This window comes from Canis aureus, chromosome 9 (genome assembly GCF_053574225.1).
Source record: "Canis aureus isolate CA01 chromosome 9, VMU_Caureus_v.1.0, whole genome shotgun sequence".
Taxonomy (NCBI): Eukaryota; Metazoa; Chordata; class Mammalia; order Carnivora; family Canidae; genus Canis; species Canis aureus.
Window position 1 is genome coordinate 14,263,071 of NC_135619.1, and position 24,356 is coordinate 14,287,426.

The following is a 24,356-nucleotide window of genomic DNA, read 5'->3' on the forward strand; positions in this document are numbered from 1 at the left end:
GATGCTTGGAAAATGCTTAGCTACAAATTTATGTCCCTCACAATTTGTCTTCATTTGCATATGTTCTGGTAAATTTTAGTCTGTTCTGTTTCTCTTTTCAGAAAAAATAACAAATTTCATCACCTTCATGTCTGTATGTTTCATTGTGGACTGTCAGTGCCATTCTTCATTTAAAATGAAAATGTTCTGATAGAGATACCTCCTATAATGATGATCTTTTTGGTGGAATTGATGGGGTGATATAGACATGTTATCTCTAGGCCCATGATAATTGTATTTCTTATTTTTATTCTAGAAGAGATGCACTGCTTTCCATTAATAAGAAAATAGGATTAAAAGAAACATGAATAAGGATTATATTTGCAGAGCCTGTTTATTCAGCAGATGTTCATAAAGTACCTACTTTGTGCCAGAAGCTAGGGAAACTCAGAAATAGATGGACACTTTCTATAAGACTTGAAATTTTTGTTTCAAGTGGTAACATTCTGATAAGAGCTGAGTTTTAGTTTAGTTTTTAGTTTTAGTTTTTATTAGCTGTGTCCTTTATCCCAGCTATGGAATGGGGATGATAAAAGACCCATCTCGTAAAGTTTTTGATAGGAGTGAATAAGATAGTTCATTTAAAACACTTACCCCAGTGCCTGGTATATAATAAGAAGCCCTCAGCGTTTGTTAGCTGTCATTTACTATGAGGCTTCGTAACACAATAGCCTCTTAACAACTTATTTTCCTGTGTTTGTTTCTGTTTATTTTTTCTGTATTGCTATCAGAGCTAAATTTCTAAAACAGATCTTATTGTGTAACATTACCTCTTGAGACCATCTTTTCAACTTTAAAACCTTTTGTGGTTTTCTGTTGTCACAAGAATAAGTCATGAATGGCATTTAGTACCTTACCATCTGACACTGACCTCCTTATCAAATGAGCTTCTGCCTTGGCCCCCCATTAGTGTGCAGTCCTAATAGTCCATGTACAATTATATTTAACTGCCTTGGCTTGTGTTCCTCTTTCCGCCTAGAATTCCTGCTATAGGCTTTCACCCTTCTTCTCACCCTCAACTTGAAGAAGCAATTCTGGGTAATATGGGCAGCCTAGAGATAACCTCTTATTCTTCCCAGACAGAATTTTTTTGATCCCTGTCATTTCTTTATCTTTAGCATTTATCACATTATTAAAGTTAATTACATGTGTCTCGCTCTTCCACTAGCTTGTGAGTTCCCCTTAGAGCAGAGACCATAACTTATTCATCATTGTATCACTAGAACCCAGTGGGCACTCAGTAAAAACTTGTTGAAATAATGGATTGAGATTTGGTTTTAACTTTGTTTTAATTTCAGTGTTTCTTGTTATTCTAGGTTTTGGGCCTTATCCAAAATATGAGTGTTTTCCAGTGTCCAAAATGTAAACACAGAACTCATATTTTTGGTGCTGATGGTGCAAGAAGACTAGCACAGACCCTTGATCTTGATATTCTAGGTAAAACCATAAGATATTCCTTTGCAGAGGAAATGGCAGAGGGAAGATGGGGATAAAGCATGATGATGAAGAGTGTCTCAGAAAATGATGATTGTCTTCAGTTTTGTATTTTAAATTAAGATAGTGTAGGGAGTTGTACATGTTAACCTTTCTTTGCTTTTTATAATATTTCACTAGTGGAAAGCTTTTGAAGAGGAGACCTATTCTGCCAATTATAACTTTTACTGTAGGTAAAAACTGCCTATAACTTGAATTTGAGAAGAGTTTCATGGTCTGATTACTGTAATTTAAGTCCTTATTTTAAATAATGGTTGTCTGTTTGCTAAGTTGGGAGCACATATCTCAGTATAAACAGATATGTGAAAACACCTGGTTAATATGTTGTAGCAACCTTTGAAAGTGTCAGTTCTTGGTACATATGAAAAAAATGCCTTGCTCTAGAAAAATAATATTCTTTTCTCTGTAATTTTTTTCTATATTTTTGCCATGTCTTTGAGCTATGGCACCTGAAATTTATATTGTGTATACTGTTCACATTACTGAACTGAAGGATTAATTAATGTTATGAGAAGTAAAATCATGTGGTGAGTGAGCAAAACACAGATTTTAGATAAAACATAATTTTTGAAAAATCCACAGGCAACTTAATGGACATTTTAGGAAACATGTGTTGGTATTTTCCTTATGAATGAGTTTCTGTTCTAGGCAAAGGCAGATGTTAAAAACTGAATAGGGAGGAATAGAGGGAATTATTAGTTTTAGGTAGTTAACAATTAAGATCCCTTAGAGATCAAGGAATTTTAAAACATTCTTTATTATAATTAAATTTCTAAAAGTTGATGTTAAATGCATTATTGTTATTATGCATTTGCACTGTAGCAGCCACCACACCAGGTGAATACTAATGATATATTTTGATACATTGCTATAATTATAGCCACTAATTATATTCTGCAACTGTTTTTTGTTTAACTAACCTAGAAAGTTCAATTTCCCAAATATGCATAGCAACAACAGATTGACATTCACTTCTATAATAAAGTAAATGTATAATTATAATGGCATTATTGAATTATGCTGACAATATTATAATTCCCTGATTTATAAATGGATGGTATGATATTGCAAATAACTTATTTAGAATTTGAAATATATCTCCTGGAGAAACAATCTCACATATGGAAGTTACATTTTAGCCAACAGCTCACAAATGTATAGTTACTTTAAAAATGTGTCAGAAACAGATTATTGATCACAAAAAATGGATAGTGCCTGTAGATTGCTGTAACTAACAGTGTTATGAGAAAAATAATTCAGAGTTTCAACTCAGGGCATGTCTCCTCTTTTTAATGTAGTCATGGGGCCCTGTGAGACCTCCCATGATCTGAAGCAGGGGCTCCAATAACAAAGAAGTTGGAGTCAGGAAGAAGGACCTGAGTAAGAGCTTCCCAGTTATGGCCTCCTGGCTGGTTGAACTCCCTAGGAAGGCTTATATGTCCATTACTGACTCCCTGGCTGTCTCTTAATTTATTTTCATCCATTTGGCTATGTTAAATAATTATTTGATAAAATGGCTCTCAGAACTTTCTCCATATTACCTATAGACACAGATTGTATGTAGTAGTTATGTCTCTGAAATACGCCCTTGCTTCCTTCAGACTTAGCCCCTCAGAGATACTTTTCAAGTCCAGGCAGCACTTTACCCACTCTCCATACCATTACTCCTTTTTATCCTTCTCTGTCATACAGCTGTTAGCCCATTACCACCCTTACTATGGTGTGCCACCTATTTTCTAAAAAGGTTTTCCTCTTTCTTGATCAGCTTTTCTGTGCTTTTATATATAGGATTAGGAGCCTCTAGAAGGCAGAAACTATATTGGTAGGTGGCTATGGAAAGGAGAAGGTTTTGCTTTTTTTTCTTCCATTACTGCAGTAGAAATTAAAGCATTCAGGAATCCTTACTATAATGGCATAAATCAAGAAAACCCTTTATAGGTTTCTAAGAATTCTCTTTAACATATTTTCCCTTACTCCTGTGACAGTTTCTTATAGTCTTAAGTTGATCTATAGAATAGATCCTCAAATTTACTGAAAAGCTAATCTTAATTTTTTTTTTTTTTTTAAGATTTGTGTATTTATTCATGAGAGACATAGAGAGTCAGAGACACAGGCAAAGGGAGAAGCAGGCTCCCTTCAGGGGAGCCTGATGCTGGACTTGATCCCAGGACTCTCTGGGATCATGACCTAAGCCAAAGGCAGATGCTCACCCACTTAGCAACCCAGACACCCCAAAAGCTAATCTTTAAATGACTACTGAAATATCCAGGTATTTTGTCAGTTGGCTATTGAACCTTTAGAAAAGATTTAAAGAGTTGATTAAAATCCCCAAATTTGCTGACAAGAGGAGATTGAAATATGTTCCTTTATGTACTTTATAAAGTAACTTGTAATAGGTTTGTAATTTTGTAACATATACTTCTGCTTTATTTACATGACTTATTTCTATAAACCCATACATACACACATTCAGTAACCGTTGCAGGAGTTTGAAGTAGTTCTAAGAATGCTCAGTACTATGATAAATCAACTCTCCTGCCTATGACTCCATTTACTGCATTTTAAGTCTTAACCTTTTGAAAGGTTTCATTTGTGAAGGGATGGTGGAGTCAATTGGATGACAGATCAGAGCACTTTTCCCCTAAATTCTACCACCTAATAGTAACACATTCTGAGGAAAGACACACAACCTTTCCAACCTCCTGTCTAAATAGTGGAGGTTCTTATATACTTCCTGAGATCTCATCAAAGTTTACAAGTTATATGTAATGCTATATAGATTGACACCTAATAAAACTGAGGCGCCTGAGTGGCCTAGTCAGTTAAGTATCAGCCTTCTGCTCAGATCATGATCTCGGGCTTGGGATCGAGTCCCACATTAGGTTCCCAGCTCATCCAGGTGTTGTCTTCTCACTCTGCCCCTCCACCATGCCTGTGTGCATATGCTCGCTCGCTCTCTCAGATGAATAAATATAATCTTTTAAAAAATTAAAGAGAAATAGTTCTGTCTGATAGAGAGGCAGGTAGTGGAGATAACATATCTGCCTTACTTTTCAGAAGTTCTCTTAGCTCATTCATCTGCCAACATCAGGAAGATAATTTTATTATACTTTTTTTGGACAACTTTGTCTCCTCATCTTTTCCTCTTCATTTTTCTGTTGTTATTTGGTATGATATTTTTATGTCAGGCATCATAGAGAGAAATAATTTTACAAATATCTTCCAAGCCATTTCTTGCTGGAAGACCTCCAGCAAAGAATAAATCAGGGGCCTTATCCCTTGATTGGCTGCCACATAGCTTTCACATGTACATATACAATCACTGAACTGCCCTCAATGGAATATATTACCCCTAATTTTTATTTGAAATTCCTTTTTTAGAGATTTAACCACTTGAGGATAGTCATAATTCAAGTTGATTTGAATGAATTTAATTGATATTTTAGGGTTTTTTCTGAAGTTCAAATAGTGAAATTCCAAATGCCTATATAAATTTTTGTAGTGTTAATGGATGTCTGGTGGACTCTTTTAGGAGACATTCCCTTACATCTTAATATAAGGGAAACTTCAGATACAGGCCAGCCGATTGTGTTTTCACAGCCTGAAAGTGATGAGGTAAGTGATGTTTTTAAATATGTATTTTTGTATCTTTAAAAGTAAAGATATTTACTTTTTGATACTTAGAAAATTGGGAAGATCAAGTTCATTTGCAGTGCATATGTTAAACAAAGATTAGTTAACTTATTTAAAGCATCCTTAAATAACTATTTTATATGGTAAGCATATCAGTGCTATCTCTGAATTATCAGCTGGATAGATAAACCTATGAAAACCTAGCCAGTTTTCTCATGAAGAACACAAACAATGAGTGTTTGTAAAATTCCTATTTTCCTGGCTAGCCATACCTAACTGCCCCAGGTTACCATATTTCAGTATTAGAAGTTCAGCTGATTATTAGGAAAAGGGAGACTAATGTAAAGAAGTATTGAGTTGGAGGTGCCTGGGTGGCACAGTCGGTTGACAGTCTGACTCTTGGTTCAGGTTAAGTTGTGACTGAGGGTCATGAGATCCAGCCCTACATTGGGCTCTACACTGAGTACAGAGTCTGCTTGAAATTTTCTCTCCCTCTTCTTCAACCCCTCCCACTCATGCTCTCTCTCTTTCTAAAATATATAAATAAATCTTTATTTTTTTAAAGTATTGAGTTGGATATAGGGAAATTGTTATAATGCTTTAGAGATGGGATTTTCACTACATTTATTTTAATAACTATGATTGAGGAAGTATGGTCGAAAACTAGTTGTGTTTCATTAGCCAATGTTATTGGGGATGCAGTTGATTGATTTTCAAGATTGCTGAAGCTTTACAACTTCAAGAATAAAATCTTTTATTTCACTTTCTTTTTTTAGATAGGAATAAAATCAATCATGTATATCTCTTTTGTCCTAAGTAGCACTTGCTATGTAAGCTAGAAGCTCAGCTATCATCTGAGTGCATCAGTTTTGATGTAGTTTTGTGCTCCTTGGCCAAAAAGCCCCAGTCAGCCTTCTAATAGTTATTCCTTTTTGTTCTTCCTTAGCTAATGGATATACTTTTTAGTACTATTATTTTGGCTATCTACAACTAGTACTACTACTCTCTTTCTTTCTTTTCTTTAATCTTACATGAACTGGAAAATAAAAGAGCCAAGCTTAGTTAGAGCTGTAAAAAAAAAAAAAAAAAAAAAAAAGTAAGGGTAAATCGACAGTCTGGAATCTTGGATAAATAAAGTATTTCATTTTGAGTTCTTTCTTTCAAGGGACCCAAGTTCTTTTAGCCTTTCTTAAGAGTAGTTACAGTATAGGTGATTGCGTTATTGGGGATATGATCTCTGAGAAAATAGAGTATAGTATGTAGCATATTGTTGTGTTTCTTTTTTCTGTGTTTTAGGTAGTAAGGTAGTAAGTAGGTAATGATAAATTTCCTTTTCAATCTTTTCTTAGAAATCTTTCAGATAAGCAAAAACAAGTTATTACTCTCATAATTTAAGTCTAGCAACCTAGCTACCATAGGTGTACTTTATGTTATGCAGTGGATGAAAATTCTATGAAAATAAAGTGTATTTTAATTACACACTTTTAGATGTCTCCTGAGAATAGACTAAAAACATTCTATGGTGATTTCTAGTGACTAAGAATAATTACTTACTAGATTATATCAATTACAAGTTTAGATTTTTTAAGTATTTTCTCCACCTATCCATTATCTTAATTTTTGGAGTTAATTGTTTTTTAAAATATCATTTACATTTACATAAACATTAGACCTATCATTTCACTGTTGCTAGCTGAATGAGAACAGCCTGACCCATTATAGTTTGTGCTAGATTTGATTTGGTGAGGTCTTGGCAAAAGTAGTGAGAATTTCGTGTACCAGATTGCCAACCTTAAACTGAAGACTTTTAAGTCTTTTAAAGTCTTTTAAGTCTTTTAAACTGAGCAATTTTACGATTTAGACATGACCATGAAAAAGAGGGAAAAATAGTGCCTTGTATTTATTCTGTTTCCATGGAAATTATTACTTCTGACTCTTAGATTGCAGACATTCATTAAATATCCTCCTAATAATAATAGCAATTACAGTGTGTACAAGACACTCCAGACATTTTACTTACATAATTTCTGTGCTCACAACTTAGTACAATGTATAAAAAGTCCCCATTTTTCAGATGAGGAAACTGAGGTTCAGAGAAGTTAATTTTCCCAAGGTTACAGAACTGATAAATAGTAAAATGTGATTAATAGACAAGTCTTCCTTGCAAACATTGGCCTCCTTCCATTATATTACTCCAGGTCCTATACTAATAGCTATGCTTTCTTTAACTTGTTTTAAGAAGTAGTACAATACTTGGGTACGTTAAATACATTATCTTATTTGATTCCCATAACACATTTGTGAGACATATATAATAATTGTATGTATATGTATAAGATATGTATAATAATAATGTATAATAATAAAATACAATAATCTTCCATTTTTCAGATGAAGAAGCAGAAGTTTATTTAAAGAAAGGAACTATCCAAGATAGTGCTAGAGGCTATTTCCCCTCACAGCTGTGACACCATACTCTATTCATTCTCCTCCCAATGCAATACCTGCTTCCCTTCCTAATAAATTGCAAGATTAGCTCAGTGTCTATGATGTATATTTAGATTGGAATTTAGTTCACCTCCTGTTCATATCACAGTATCCTTCTGTTAACCCTTGTGATGAATCTTTCCTCTGATAGCCCCCTTCTCTTTTCCCCTGTGAACACCAATGGAAATAGCTAGTAACAGCCCTCTCAGCAAATTCTGTTGTATTTGTGGAAGTTTAATGCCCATTCTACTTGCATGTCTTCATTTAAAGAATAAAGTTTATACTTGCCAACATGGTAAACTTCTGCAAAAGTTAATGGGACTGAACCTTTAAAATTATGTGTTAATCATTAGCCCCTTAGATCAACACTTTTTATTGTTTGCTTTTAGGGGTTGACCTAAGGTAAAATTATTAATCAGTAAAGGTTTCATCTTCAGTTGTTTTTTTTTTTTTTTTTAATGAAGTTTTCTTTTTTTTTTTTAAGATTTTATTTATTTATTCATGAGAGACAGAGAGAGAGAGAAAGAGAGAGGCAGAGACATAGGCAGAAGGAAAAGCAGGCTCCAGCATGGACCCCAGGATCACACCCTGGGCCAAAGGCAGACCCTCAACCCTGAGCCACCCAGGCAGGCATCCCAAGCTTTTTGTTTTCTTTCTAACTCCACCTTCACCATCTCCCATCACTCCCTCCTCCCAACACCAGATTCCAGGGCTGTCATTCTCTGTGCATCAGATCTTTTAAAATTGGACATTAGAGACTTCACTCTCCCAGTAACATTTAACTTTTGGAGGACACAAATGCTGCAGTGATTAATTTAAAATATGGTTCATGCTGAATTTAAGGCATCATCAGAAAAGATGGAAAGAGTTGCAGTACCAGTTAAAAAGCACCATCAAGCTGCTGCCTTCTCAGTCATTGGGCAAAACTTTCTGAACATGTGCACTGCTGACAAAAGGGGAATAATTGAAACTCCAAATATAGTAGTAGATAATAGCTAGAGAAAGCCACAGAAGAGGGGAGAGGAAGTAGACACTTAGGATTCAGAACTCTTAAATTCAATAGCATTGCCTCTTGTTTGTGTGATTATAATTGTAATTCAATTTTATCTACTTTTTGCCTTTGCTTTAGTTCAGGACACAAGTAATGGACCCATGATTGACCAATAATTTTCATCCTTTTGTTGCCAAATAAGAATGTTAATATTGACATACAGAAAGGTGTGCTATAAGTTATTCCTGGTAAAGACTTTCAAATATAAGTGGAAATTTTATTATCTTATAATTTCTAAATTATTACCATATAATCTTAATATGAAATCACTGTGTATGATAAAGTAGAACTTCAAATCTTTAAAAACAAAGACAAAGGAAAAAAGTTCTCCATAAAACTGCTTGCACTTTGATTGCCGTCCATTTCCTTTAACTTGTTAATATAGAGTAAATAGGATCCAGCTATCTTAACCATGCTTCTGGATGGCCCAATAAAAAATCTCCGGTAGAAGTGTTATTCTATGTATATTTGAGGTGATGAAAAAAGAGTATTAATAGTTTGAGGAATATAAATCATTTTTTGGTATATGATACACATATTTGCCTTTTTGCTAGTTATGGATTAAATGAAAGGGAAGGATTTAGTTTACTATTTCCTCGGCCAGAAGTATCTATGAATACATGTTCATGTGAGCTTTTCAATGAGATTGTAAAGTACTTAAGGATATACTAGGAATAATAGCAGCCACTAATATTTACTTCTTTTGTGCCAGTACGACACATACTTTATTATTACTTAATATTACCCCAAACTCTTTGAGGTAGATACTATTACTTCAGCCATTTCAGAGATGTGGAAATTGAGTCTTAGAAGGGTTAAGTGGCTCAAGGCCTCATACTAATAAGTGATGGAGCCAAGTTTTAAACCATGCTTGTCCAACTTCAGAGCCCCAGGTCTTTACAAATGAGCTATTCTGGCTTCCTTTTATATTGTTACATCCTAGAAGTTTCCCCAAACAGTGACTTGCACATGATAAAAATCAAAACGTATTTGTTGGCTGAAAAAATTCAATCTCAACAGTTCTGTAGAAATCGAAACTGTGAAACTAAGCACTTTTAGTGATTTCTTAGCAAATGACAATCTAAGCATTACTTTGAGTGTGATATATTGAAAGTTTAAGCTTGGAGATAGTCCATTAAAAAGCAAAGGTTAAATGTAGCAAATTTGATTATTCTGGAATCATTCGGTATTTTGTGTAGTCTGATAGGTTTATGTCTCTAATTTAACATAAGTAAGAATGTAAAGATGAGAGAATGATGGCCTTCTCTCAGCTTGCCTTAGTGAACTTTAAATTTTCATCACAATAATTTTAGGCTTAAATACTCAGAAAAGCTAATAGAGATAAAAGGTATTTACAAAGATGCATGGGTGAAAATCAGCACACTAGGTTTAAGAGAAATATTTATTTACAAAGTACATGTTATTTCCATTTTTATGCAAAATTGTTGTTTCTATTAACTACAGCAGAGAGTGAAACCATTTTTATTTTTATTATTTTAAGGTTTTTCTTTTTTAATTTATTTATGAGAGACAGAGAGAGCGGCGCAGAGACACAGGCAGAGGGAGAAGCAGACTCCATGCAGGAAGCCCAACATGGGACTCGATCCTGGGTCTCCAGGATCGGGCCCTGGACTGAAGGCAGCGCTAAATCGCTGAGCCATCCGGGCTGCCCTGAAACCATTTTTAGATCAAGCATTATGATTAAAATTGCTGGTACTTTGGATTTACTGTTTAATATGTAGTAGAAGGATCTACGCTTTGCAGTTAGATGGACCCAGGTTTGAATATTCTCCAGCTTACTGCCTTTGTGACCTTATCCAAGTTGAGTTGATGATGCTTGTTTTACATAAGTGAAATTACTTATGCCAAATACTTGGTATAGTTGGTACTAAATTTTTAAAAATTTAGGGCTTTATTCATATTTTGAAACTTTTTTTTTTTTATATGGACTCAGGTGAGCCTTTTAACATTTTTCTGGTAAAACAAAAGAATTCAGCTGTTAGGGCTCAAGCATGATTTTTTAAAGTGAAAATGAGTGAAACACTTAAGACACTCATCAAGTTGCAATAAACAGACCTCAAATTGTTCTTTTACCGTGCAGTCAGAGTTGGTCAGTCTAGGTTCAAAGACTAGCTCATCCCATTCAGCTGTAATGCTTTGGGCAAGTCTCTTCACCTTTCTGGTTCTTGGTTTCCTTATCTATAAAGTGGGGTTACTGACAGAATTTCTCCCTCAGGGTGGCTGTGAATTTAGATGAAACAATGCTTGTTGGTAAATATTAAATACTCAAGTAAATTTTAGCTATTATCAGTCATAGTAGCTGTAGTAGTAAAAGTAGCAGATATTCATAAGTCTAAGTATATAAATATATAGATTAATGGTTTTAGAAGATCCACTATTGTATCTTACAGGTTTCATAGATTAGATAGGGTAAATAAATAAGATTTGCACTGCAGTTATTTAAAACTGATAGAATGCAAATGTCATGACCCTCATTCTAACTGGACCATGTAGGCATTGGTTAGTTTGTGGCCCACAGTGGCTTGTTGTTCTTATTATTTGGCTGCACTGAGGAGCCCACAGATGAAGAGTGTAACAACTGATCCCAGAAATTCTTGCCTGGTACCCAAAATTCAGCAGATGAAGGAGCCTTACAGGGTGCTCGCTGCTGGTACTGGATGCCATTCTCAGAAAGATGAGGAAAATGCTTTCCAAAGATAAACCATAGGGTGGTAATAAACAGTCCTATTTAAAATGACTAACAGCTCTTATGCCACAAAAGTTTTGCAGTGTCTAACTCAAGATATCAATTTGTCAGAAGAGGAAGATCTAATTTTTCTACAACTAGACTGGGTTTGCTAGTTTGCTGACTTGGGAATTAGAGCTTAAAAACAGTAATTGCTGGTATTAAATATTTTTTCAGAAAGTCACCTTCTAAGTATCTGCCCCCTAAATAAAATTCTTTCTTCCCTCTATGTACACCTGCAGTGTATACAACAGCATCCTCTCACTGCTGAATTTCCTCATCTCACTCAGCCTTTTCACTATTCAGTTCAGTAGACAGCTCTGGCAAACAGTTCATGAGTCATTTGATGTCTGCTGGGGAGAAATACAGAACAAATGAGTCTCTTCTTTTCCAGGCCAAAGCTTACCTGAGGATTGCTGCAGAAGTAGTAAGAAGATTGCCGCCACCTCTAAAGTGAGTTCCGCAAGTGTTCTGGAATTTTGCCTGGTGCTTAACAATAAGAAGACCTTTGGAAATCAGCAATGTGGTTATGAAACCTACAGGAATAGTAGTAATCATAGTTGTTTTCTTGTACTTCTAAGGAAATAATCTCTTATGTTCAGATTTGATTTGCTAAGCAGTAACTCACAAATAAAATGTTTATATATCAATGCTAACTACTACATTTAGGAATTTACTGAAAGCTGGTGTGTACCAACTGCACAGAACTGCATTTTATTTTAATGAATTACCCCTTGGGGAATCAGGAGTTTGTGTTAGAAGCCCAATCTTCCAGTCAGGAAAGAACTGTGTTCTTTTTACGGGACTACAGAGTAGTCATTTAAAGGATTTACTAAATTTGTGTGCTGATATAAGTATGACAACACTCTGTCAGTTTGGTCTGGATTTAAATCCTGCCTTGGACTATCTTGGACACATTCATAATATAAATAAACCTTTACTTCATCTGGACCAGGTTTACCCTAGACTTACTAAATATAATCTGCTGGGGTGGGGCCCAGACATGTGTATTTTTAATAAGATCATAATGATTTTGATTCTGATTCTGATAGAAATAGAATAACATTTATCAAGTGTTTTCTTGTGTCCTTATAATTAATCTTCCATTCATATGAGTGAGGTAATGTGTTATCTCCGCTATATAGATGAGAATACTGAGATATGGGAGTGTTAAGTGTCTTGCTGAAGGTTACTATTTCAGCAAGTGATGGAGCTGGAATTTGAACTTGAGTGGCAGGATACTGGATCCTTCCTTTTTTTACACAAAGAACATTCATTTGTTTCAAAAGAGAGAAATATGGTATTCAGCATTTCTTAAAACTTATGAGACCATGAAACTGACCCTTTCCCCATTTAGGACCATTTTGTGGAGTTCATATTTCAAATGATACACTTTGAAAAACATTTGTCTTGTCTAGTTGAGGCTCAGAGAAATTCAGAGGGCTTTCCAAGGTCAGGTAGCAAGATAGTTACAAAGCTGCAAATACTGATAAGAATCAGTAGTTGATAAAGAAGCAGTCTATGACCTTTGGCAAATACCTTGACATCTTTTGTTTTGTGTCTGGCTTAAATAGCCAGAAAATTAGTCAAAGAGTTGCATGTCATTATAAACATGTTTTCACACACTTATGTTCACATAAAAAACTACATGAGTGTTCATAGAGGTTTTATTTGTAATAGTAAAAAACAATGCAGAGTTTTTCAATGGGCAAATAGTCAAACTGTGATATATCCACGCTATGGAATACTACCTAGCAATACAAAAGAACAAACTATGGACATATGCTACAATGCGTATGAATTCCAGAGAACTATGCTGAATGAAAAAGCCACTCCTAAAAGGTTTTATGCCATCTGGCTCCATTTATGGAACATTCTTGAAATTATAAAATTATAGAACTGGAGAACAGATTAGTGGTTTCCAGAGTTTAAGGGGGAGAGTTGTATGACTATAAAACGGCAACATAAGGAATCCTTGTGATGATGAAAATGTTCTATATTGTGACTATATCAATGTCAATATCTTGGGAGATAATTGTACTATAATTTTGCAAGATGTTATTGTTGGAGGAAATTGGATAAAAGGGCACAGTGAAATCTGCATTGTTTCTTACACTGCACATGAGTCTACAATTACCTCAAAATAAAAATAAAAGTTTAAAACACACACTGCTGTCACTGAACTAAAAGGACTTGAGCCAAATTATCCATGCTAATTAAAATCATGAATAAAAGTATTTGTGAACACACAGTAATCATCATCATTGTGAGAAGGAAGTAATGACTTTAAGTTGTAGATTTATACTAGTGTTTTTATCATTTTTTTGAGAGAAGACAGGTATAAATAATCACTGAGCACTTCTAAATACCAAAAAGCAGGTACTTGAACCAGTCTTAACTTTACCTAGAAAAAGAATGATTTAAATAAGCTCCAGAGACACTTAAAAGTTGTGTGCCAATTTATACATCTCGTAGAGAAATGCGAAAGTTCATTTTTTTCTCATAAATACATGGCTTAGCGCTACACATAAAATTACCCGCTCTCTTCTCCTTTACTCTTGTCTACAAGTCTCTGCAGATGCTTCCAGGAAAGCCACAGAAAAGATGGTGGTTGGAGTATATATACAGGTTCATAAGTAGAAGAAGAAAAAGTAACCGTAATAGCGAGAATGAAGCTTATTCTAAAATTTAGCCTATGGCAGCCTTTGCTAAGCTTCAAAGAGCTGACTTTAAAGATAGACTGTCAAGCACAGCTAGTCCACCTGTTGTTAGGGGTAATATTTGTTCCTTATTCTTCACATGTCCCTAGAGTATAGAGAATTTCCATTCTACTCTCCAGGAGATGAAGGCAAGCTGCCCCACTCACTCCATGCCAGGGAAGCAGGAGTAATACATCTTATGGGTAAATTTCTTCCTGTCTGCATTTCTTTGATTTCAGCCAGATCCTGAGCTTCCTGAGGCAGGCTACAGGGAAGCCTGTCTATCCCTGCCCTGGACATGGGTGGGCAAGTTCATCTAATTTGAGGATTGGGTATTTGGTAGTCCACTGGAGTCACATACCCTCTACTCCAGCTTTTTGTCAGTAATAGAGCTAATATTTTTTACCATTATCTGAATTGTGTCTCTCAGTTCCAAATAGGAAAAGAATTTTCTCCCTTAAACACCACACTCCAAAAAAACATACCAATACCTTTCTAGAATCCTAGAAAATCAGAACCAAAGAGTACATTAGAGTTCAGATACTTGCATCACTCCATTGGAAACACTTCTAATTAAAAAGTAAGTTCACCAATGGCCAGAAGCTTTCTGGGCAGGGGGTGGGGGGATGAGGGACAATGGGAGGAAGTTATAATATACGGTATATAATGTATACGGTATATACAGTAAAGCATGGGAGACATATAGGTCAATTATCTGCAAAGTGGACACCCAACACTAGGTTAAGAAGGAACATCACAGAAGGAACATCAACATCACAGGAGCCTCAGTACTTTCTCTCACAATTGCTGCCCTCTTCTTCCCTTACAAAGTTAACTATTTACTGATGTCTTAACACCTTCAACATTATAGTTTTGCCTATTTTTTGCAACTTATATTAAATGGAATGATACATTATTTTGCTGTGTATTAATTGCTTTTATTTTGCTCTATATAATTGCTCTTTATTGTTTCTGAGTTCCACCTCTAACTGCATATAGCAGTTATTCATATTATATGCTGTAGAATATTACGTTGTTTGAGTATACCAAACTTACCCATTCCACTGTAGATGGATATTTGGATTGATTCCAATGTTTTACTCTTAGAAATAGTGCTGCTCTGAGCATTCTTATACATACTTCTTGGTGTTCCATTTCGATTGAGTTATTTATGAGACTAGAATTATTGGTAGTTGTTTAGTGGTATCTCATTGTGATTTTAACATACATTTCCATGTTACAAGTGAAATTGAGTACCTTTACATATATTTATTGGCTAATTATATTTCCTCTTTTGTGTACTGCCCAGTCAAATCTCTTGCCCATTTCTCTATTATGCTGTTGGAGCACTTTATGAATCCTTGTCAGTTTTATGTTGAAGTCTTTCCCACTCTATTATGATTTGCTTTTCACTCTCTTAATGGTGTCTTTTGACAACCAAATAACCTTAATTTGAACATACTCAAATTTATTATTTTCCTTTATGATACTGATTTTTGTGCAGTGCCCCAAGGTCATGAAGATATTATCCTATATTAATTTCTAGAAGTTTTAACGTTGTTTTGCCTTCTATATTTTGTTTTTAAATCCACCTGGAATTATTTTTTTGTTATTAGGTGAGGTACCCTTTAAGTATTTTGTTTTGTTTTGTTTTCTTATGGTTATCTAATTGTCCAGTGGGACTCTCTGTTTCCTCTACTCTTCTGCAGTACCACCTTTGTTGTAAACTAAATGTCTGTGTTTCTATTACTCTGTTTCTGGACTTTTATTCTGTCTCATTGGTTTATTTGTCTGCCTTTGCATCAGTAACTTACTGTTTTGTTCACCATCACCTTGTTGTTCTTCAAGAATGCTTTGGCAATTCTTGATATTTTTCATTTTCATATAAATTTGGGGCCAGCTTGTGATGTTCAAAACAACAACAAACTACTAGAGAGTTTCAATTTTGTTTAGGATGGAGAAGACTAGGAAGAGCATCATACTACTCTTAGAAAAAGAAAAAAACTGTATGATCTACAAAATCATAAATTTTCTTAAACCCACCAGAGATCCTAAGTTACATTGCAACCAAGTCATCTGACGTGTATGAAAAGACAGACTCCTTCAAGGAGAGACAGGATGCAAGTATACCTTTGGCAAAACACAGAAGAGATGACAAGCTCCCTACAAACAGGTTAGAAAAATCCAGTGAAAATTTTTAACAAATTGCTAAAAGTTGAGTGTGGGATAACAGAGAAAACACAACCTCTGGAAACTGCTAATGGAGGTGAGTTTGCACCCACTTATAAGCTTTTCTCTATGGATCTTACAAGGTGCCCAAGAGAAGAATTGAGCTTAGTTAGGGCAAGGGACTAGAGACAGCCCTAAGTAGTCTGAGGCCTGGAGAAGGAGAGTAGCTGATGTTTTGAGAAAAGCACAAACTTTGCCTAACTCTCCTTCCCTATGGAACAAACACCAATAAGTCACTAGGGGAGGATAATAAACCTGTCCTCAGATGAAAACCCATTATGACTGCCAGAGAGGAAATAGAAAAACCCTCTAATCATGGAGGAGAACAGGAGGTCATCCTGACCCTGGCCATTAAAGACATCCTATCACTGAGGGAGGGGTGGTATCACTGAGAAAGCCCATTCACCAAGACTCAGGGACATAGGGCTTACCTAAGCTAAGGCTGGATCAGACAACAGAGAATCCCCTGCCTTGCAGCAAGCTAGCAAGCACTAAGTATCAAATATTAGCAGTGTCCACTGGTGGAGGAGGAGGGGTAAAGAATATGAATAGAGAGATCAAAAGCTAAGAGTAGAGCAACCTATCCTTCAACTTAAGTACAAGGTAATAACAGAGGGATCTGAAGCCAGTAGTGTACTGAAGGTAATCATAACAACAAAACCTAAATAAGATGAACTCCTGACTAAATTAACTCAGAACTGTACATTGTTTCTAACAAAAGTCATGCACATTTTCAGCCGTAAATACTATTTACCTCCATTTCTGCTGCCCTGCACATATGTCCAGCATTCAATGTAAACAATTATAACAGAACTAGAACAAATAATCCTAAAATTCTTTTTTTTTAACGATTTTTAAAATATTTTATTTATTCATGAGAGACACACACAGAGAGAGAGAGAGAGGCAGAGACACAGACAGGAGAAGCAGGGTCCATGCAGGAAGCCTGATGTGGGACTCGATCCCGGGACTCCAGGATCAGGCCCTGGCCTGAAGGCAGGAGCCAAACCGCTGAGCCACCCAGGGATCCCCCTAATCCTAAAATTCTTATGGAACCACAAAAGACCCTAAATAGCCAAAGAAATCTTGAGAAAGAAGAACAAAGGGGGAGGTATCACATTCCCAGATTTTAAGATAGACTACAAAGTTATAGTTATCAAAACAGTATGGTACTGGCACAAAAATAGACACATAGATCAATGGAACAGGATAAAGAGCCCAGAAATAAATCCATACTTATATGGTCAATTCATCTATGGTAAAGAAGGAAAAAATATACAATGACAAAAGAAAGTTTTTTTCAATAAATGGTGTTGGGAAAACTGGATCATTTTCTTACACCATGCACAAAAATAAATTCAAAATGGATTAACAACTGAAATGTGAACTCAAGCCATAAACTAAAAGAAGACATAGGCAATAATTTCTTGGACATTGGTCTTAGTAACATATTTATGGATATGTCTCCTCAGATAAGAGAAACAAAGGCAAAAATAAACTAATGGGACCACACCAAATTAAAAGTTCTTGCATGGTAAAGGAAGCCATCAACAAAACAAAAAAAGCAACCTACTAAATGGGAGAAAATATTTGCAAATGATACATTCAATAAGAGATTAATATCCAAAACATATATAACTCAGCCTCCAAAAAAAATTGATTATAAATGAGCAAAGGACCTGAATAGACACTTTTCCAAAGAAGACTTAGAGATGGCCAATGGGCACATGAAAAGATGCTCAACATAACAACTCACACCTGTCACAATGGCTAGTATCAAAAACACAAAAAAATAACAAGTGTTGGCAAAGATGTGGAGAAAAGGGAACCTTTGTGCACTGTTGAGAATGCACATTGGTGCAGCCAGCATGAAAAACTGAGGTTCCTCAAAAAATGAAAAATAGAAATGTTAAATGATCCAGTAATTCCACTACTGGATATTTACCTGAAAAAAAAAAAAAAAGAAAACATTAACTTAAAAAGATACATGTACTGCTATGTTTATTGTAGCATTATTTAAAATAGCCAAAATATGGAAGCAACTTGTGTCCCCTGATATCTGAATGGAGAAAGAAGATATGATGTGGGTGTATGTGTGTGTGAGATGGGCTATTTCTCAGCCATAAAAAATAATGAATTTTTTTTTGCCATTTGTGGAAACATGGATAGATGTAGAAGGTATTATGCTAAGTGAAATAAGTCAGAGAAAGACAAATACTAGGTAATTTTACTTATATGTGGAATCTGAAAAACAAAGTAACAAAAAAGAAAACAGACTCATAGATACAAAGACCAAACTGGTGATTTCCAGAGGGGCTTGGGGTAGGGGGGTGGGTGAAAATAGGTAAAGGTAAGAGATACAAATTTCCAGTTAATAAATAATCACAGCGATGAAAAGTGTGGCATAGAGAATATAGTCAATAGTATTGTAATAATTTTGTATGGTGACTACACTTATGATGATCATTGAGTAATGTATAGAATTGATGGATCATCATGGTGTACCCCTAAAACTAATATGTTGTATTTTAACTATACTTCAATAATTTTTAAAAAACCAACATTTTAAAAATTATAATACATAACAAGAAAAATCAATCCCTTAACAAAAGACAAAAACACTCAACAGAACCAGACAGAAAAATGACTCAGATGTTTGTACTATCAAATAAGGAATGTCTGTGAATATGTGTTAAAGGGTCTAAGGAAAAGGTGGAAACATGCTTGAGCACATGGGGAATTTCACAGATAGATGGAAAGCATGAGAACAAATAAAATAGAAATACTAGAAGAAAAAGAAAACAGTAACAGAGATCAAGAATGTCTTTGGACTCATCAGTAAAACTTGACAGATGAATCAATGAACCTGGATATAGGTAGTTCTTATTTATCCAATTGAAGGACAAAGAGAATAAAGAATTACACACATATGCCACATGTATGAGCAAAAGTTGGGAATAAATTGGCATCTCACCTCATAAGAAGAAAGGATCACTGGGACAGACAAAATATTTGAAGAGATGACTGCTAAGAATTCTCTTGATAAAATGAGAAGTATCAAACTGGAAAATTCACAGAACTCAGAAGGCCCCAAGTGGAATTTTTAAAACAAATAACAGTTTGAAACTGCAGGAAAAATAAAGATAAAAAGAAAGTCTTGAAGTCAGTAAATGGAAAAATTCACATTACATACAGAAACAAAAATATGAATATATAGTAGCCCTGTGTAAGGCATATAACAACAAAGGGAGATTTTTAAAGTGCTGAAATTAGAAAAAAACCCTACCAATCCAGAAACCTCTGCCAGTGAAAATAATATTCACAAGGGAAAAACTTGGGACATGTGGGTGACTCCGTTGATTAAACATCTGACTCTTGGGTTTGGCTCAGGTCATGATCTCATGGGTTGTGGGATGTAGCCCTATGTTGTGCTCTGCTATCAGCAGAGAATCTGCTTGAAGATTCTTTCCCTCTGCCCTTCCCTCTACTCATGTTCGCTCTCCTCTCTCAAATACATCTTTTTAAAAAGAAAAAGGAAAACCTTTTTTTGGACAAAAGCTGAGGGAATTCATTAACAGTATATACTACAATAAATGCCATAGGAAATTCTTTAGGCAGAGGGAATTAGAACACCAGATGGAAACTTTGATCTATACAAAGAACTAAAGATCTCTGAAAAATGGTTGAAATAAAGATAAACATTAAAAATACTTATTGTCTTGAGGTGCCTGGGTAGCTTAGTCAATTAACCATCTAACTTTGACTCAGGTTATGATCCCAGGGTCCTGGGATCAAGCCCCACATCAAGTTCCATGCTCAGCTGGGAGCCTGCTTCTCCCTCTCCCTCTGCCCCTCTCCTCCATTTGTGCTGTCTCTCAAAAAAATTAAAATCTTTTTAAAAAGTTCTTATTGCCTTGCTTTTAATCATCTTAAAAGAAAATTATCTAAATACCAAATAATAGCAATACATTATGGACTTATAGCATATATAAAAATAAAATATATGAAAACAATAACAAAAATAAGGGGGATATATTTGGAGTATACTGTTATAAGATTCTTATACTATATGAGAAAAGATATAATACTATTTGAAGTATTAATTAAAGCCAAACACTGTAAATTTTAAACAATTACTAACTTTTTTAAAAGATGGAGTTTAAAAGCCAGTAATGGAGATAAATTTGAATCAAAAATCCTTAATCCAAATGCAAGCAGAAATAGAAGTATAAAAGGAACAAAGAGCAGATAGAACAAATAGAAAACAGCTTGCAAGGGATGCCTGGGTGGCTCAGTGGTTGAGCGTCTGCCTTTGGCTCAGGTTGTGATTTCAGGGTCTGGGATTGAGTCTCATATCAGGGTCCCTGCAGGGAGCCTGCTTCTCTCTCTGCCTGGTCTCTGCCTCTCTCTCTCTGTGTCTTTCATGAATAAATAAATAAAATCTTAAAAAAAAAAAAAAAAACAGCTTGCAAGATGGCAGACTTTTATCTAAGCATATGGATAAGTACAATGAATGAAAATGTTCAAAACATACAAATCAAAAGACAGATTATCAAATTGATAAAAAAAAAAGTGAGACCCTACTATATACTATCTAAAAGAAATCCATTTTAAATATAAAGAAAACGATACAGATGCAATGAAACGCCAGGACACCTGCACCCCGATGTTTATAGTGGCAATGTCCACAATAGCCAAACTGGAAGGAGCCTCGGTGTCCATCGAAAGATGAATGGATCAAGATGTGGTCTATGTATACAATGGAATATTCCTCAGCCGTCAGAAAGGACGAATAGCCACAATTTGCTTCAACGTGGAGGGACCTGGAGCGTATTATGCTGAGTGAAATAAGTCAATCGGAAAAGGACAAACATTATATAGTCTCTTTCATTTGGGGAATATAAAAATTAGTGAAAAGGAATAAAGGGAAAGGAGAGAGGGCAGCCCGGGTGGTTCAGCGGTTTAGCGCCGCTTTCGGCCCGGGGCATGATCCTGGAGACCTGGGATCGAGTCCCACGTCGGGCTCCCTGCACGGAGCCTGCTTCTCCCTCTGCCTGTGTCTCTGCCTCTCTCTCACTCTCTCTCTCTCTCTCTCTCTCTCTGTCTTAAAAAATCTTTTAAAAAAAAAGGGGGGAAGGAGTGAAAATATCAGTGAGGGTGACAAAACATGAGAGACACCTAACTCTGGGAAATGAACAAGGGGTAGTGAAAGGGGAAGTGGGCGGGGGGGTTGGGGTGACTGGGTGATGGGCACTGAGGGGGGGGCTTGGCGGGATGAGCACTGGGTGTTATGCTGTATGTTAGCAAATTGAACTCTAATAAAAAAAATTTTTAAATATAAAGAATCCATTTTAAATATAAATATAAAGGTAAGTAAGCTAAAGGTAAAAAATGGAAAAGACCTATAACGTAAACATTAATCTACTTTAATGTTTACTTTTCTAAAGAAAAGTAGAATGGAAAAAAAAGCAAGCAGGAAAGAAAGAAAAGTAGAATGGCTATAGTATTATCACACACAGTAGACTTCAGAACAAGACACATTGCCACAACTGAAAATCCATATTACATAATGGTAAAGGTGTTAAGTAGGCAAGTAGATGTAACAATCCTAAATATGTGTTCACCTAACAAAATAGCTTTAAAATACAGCAAAAATTGATGAAACTGAACGTAAAAGCAGACAAATCCATAGTCAAAGAGATTTCAATACTCCTCTCTCAGTAATTGATAGAACAAGGACAGATATAGTATTAGAAGACCTAAACAATGATCAACATTTATAGATCACTTCTCCCCAAAACAACAGAAGGTATATTATTTTTCAAGTGCACATGGGATATTCACCAAAATATACCATATTTTGAGTCATAAAACGTACATCAACATTTAAAGTAACTAAAATCACATAAAATGTGTTCTTTTACTGTAAGAATTAGAATTCAATAGCAAAAAGATATCTGGAAACCTCCAAAAATTTGGAAATAAAACAATTCTAAATTACCCATATGCCAAAGAGGAAGGAACAAGAGAAATTAAATATTTCGACTGAATGGAAAGGGAAGTAAAACATCAAAATTTGTGGGGTGTGCCTAAAATAGTGCTTACAGGAAAACTTATAGCATTAAATGCCTATACTAGAAAAGAAGAAATCTTCTATCATGAAATAACCTTCTCTATTAAGAACCTGGCAAAAACATGAACAGAAATTACATTTCTTTTTTTTTTTTTTGAACAGAAATTTCACAGAGGAAGACATAGACATGGCCAACAAGCACATGAGAAAATGCTCCACACCACTTGTCATCAGGTAAATACAAATCAAAACCACAATGAGATACCACCTCACACCAGTGAGAATGGCAAAAATTAGCAAGACAGGAAACAACAAATGTTGGAAAAGATGTGGAGAAAGGGGAACCCTCTTGCACTGTTGGTGGAAATGTGAACTGGTACAGGCACTCTGGAAAACTGTGTGGAGGTTCCTCAAAGAGTTAAAACTAGAGCTACCCTACAACCCAGCAATTGCACTGCTGGGGATTTACCCCAAAGATACAGATGCAGTGAAACGCTGGGACACCTGCACCCCAATGTTGATAGCAGCAATTTCCACAATAGTCAAACTGTGGAAGGAGCCTCGGTGTCCATCTACAGATGAATGGATAAAGAAGATGTGGTCTATGTATACAATGGAGTACTACTCAGCCATTAGAAATGATGAATACCCACCATTTGCTTTGACGTGGATGGAACTGGAGGGTATTATGCTGAGTGAATTAAGTCAGTTGGAGAAGGACAATCTTCATAAGGTTTCACTCATACAGGGAATATAAAAAATAATGAAAGGAATTATAAGGGAAAGGAGGAAAAATGAGTGGGAAAAATTAGAGAGGGTGACAAAACATGAGAGACTCCTAACTCTGGGAACCAAGCAAAGGGTAGTGGAAGGGGAGGTGGGTGGGGCAGGGTGGGATAACTGGGTGACGGGCACTGAGGAGGGCACTTGATGGGATGAGCACTGGGTGTTATACTGTATACTGGCAAATCAAATTTCAATTAAAAACAAATTAATTTTTAGAAAAAGAAACTGGAGATAAAAAAAGTATGTGAAATCTAGAACAAACAGAAAAAAAGAAGCAACAAACGAAATTGAGAAGAAAAGCAGTAGAGAAAATCGGTGAAATCAAAAGCTGATGTTTTGAAAAGTGAAAACTGACAAACCTTTAGCCAGGGTCCTTTAGAAGAGAGACAGACTTAAATTACCAACATCAGGAATGAAAGAGGGGATATTACTAAGATCCTACAGACATTAAAAGTACAATAGGAGCTATTACAAACAATTTTATGCCCATAAAATTGACAGCTAAGATGAAATAGATACATTCCTTGGGAAAAATACTACCAAAGCTTATTCAAGAAGAGGTAGATAACCTGAGTAGCCATAAATTATGTAAAGAAATGTAATTTGCAGTTAAGAATCAACAAAGTAACCCCCAGCCCAGGATGTCATCACTGGAAAAATATATACCAGAATTTAAGGAAGAAATAATGCTGATTCTATAGAAACTCTTCCAGAAAACAGAATAGGAGAGAGCACTTCCTAACTCATTTTTTGAAGGTAGTAACTAAAGCAGACAAAGAAATAGAACTGTCTTCACTCACAGATGACATCATTGTCTATAGAAAAAACTCCCCAAAATATTCAAAAATGTAACTGGAACTAATATCAATGTAGGCAGAGTTGCAGTATACAAGGTTAGTATAAAAAAAATCAAAATGTATATGGAAATAAATAAAGAGGGTCTAGGATAGTGGAAACAGTTTTGAAAAAAGAAGATTAAAATCAGAGCACATACATTACCTGATTCCAAGACTTTTTATAAAGCTATAGTAATCAAGACATTGTGGTTTTGGTGTAAAGATCGACATGTAGATCCATGGAACAGAACGGAGAGTTTAGAAATAGATTCAAACTTGATAA

At 35.3% G+C, this 24,356-nt stretch overlaps 1 protein-coding gene across 31 annotated transcripts in view; it reads left to right on the forward strand.

Moving 5' to 3' along the window:
- Positions 1-24,356, forward strand: part of NUBPL (NUBP iron-sulfur cluster assembly factor, mitochondrial) — a 231,260-nt gene that overhangs the window by 188,962 nt on the left and 17,942 nt on the right. For 17 of the 31 annotated variants that reach the window (XR_013385966.1, XR_013385965.1, XR_013385964.1 and 14 more), the window contains 4 exons: positions 1,356-1,476; positions 5,066-5,148; positions 11,845-11,903; positions 22,614-22,685. Coding sequence is in view for 21 of the 31 variants with exons in the window: in XM_077908962.1 (XP_077765088.1) it covers positions 1,356-1,476; positions 5,066-5,148; positions 11,845-11,903; positions 22,614-22,685 (335 nt within the window). In the remaining 10 variants the exon portion in view is untranslated. Of the gene's footprint in view, positions 1-1,355; positions 1,477-5,065; positions 5,149-11,844; positions 13,618-16,195; positions 16,323-22,613; positions 22,686-24,356 lie in introns of those variants that run through there. The other 14 variants (XR_013385968.1, XR_013385967.1, XM_077908964.1 and 11 more) reach the window with 7 other exon arrangements.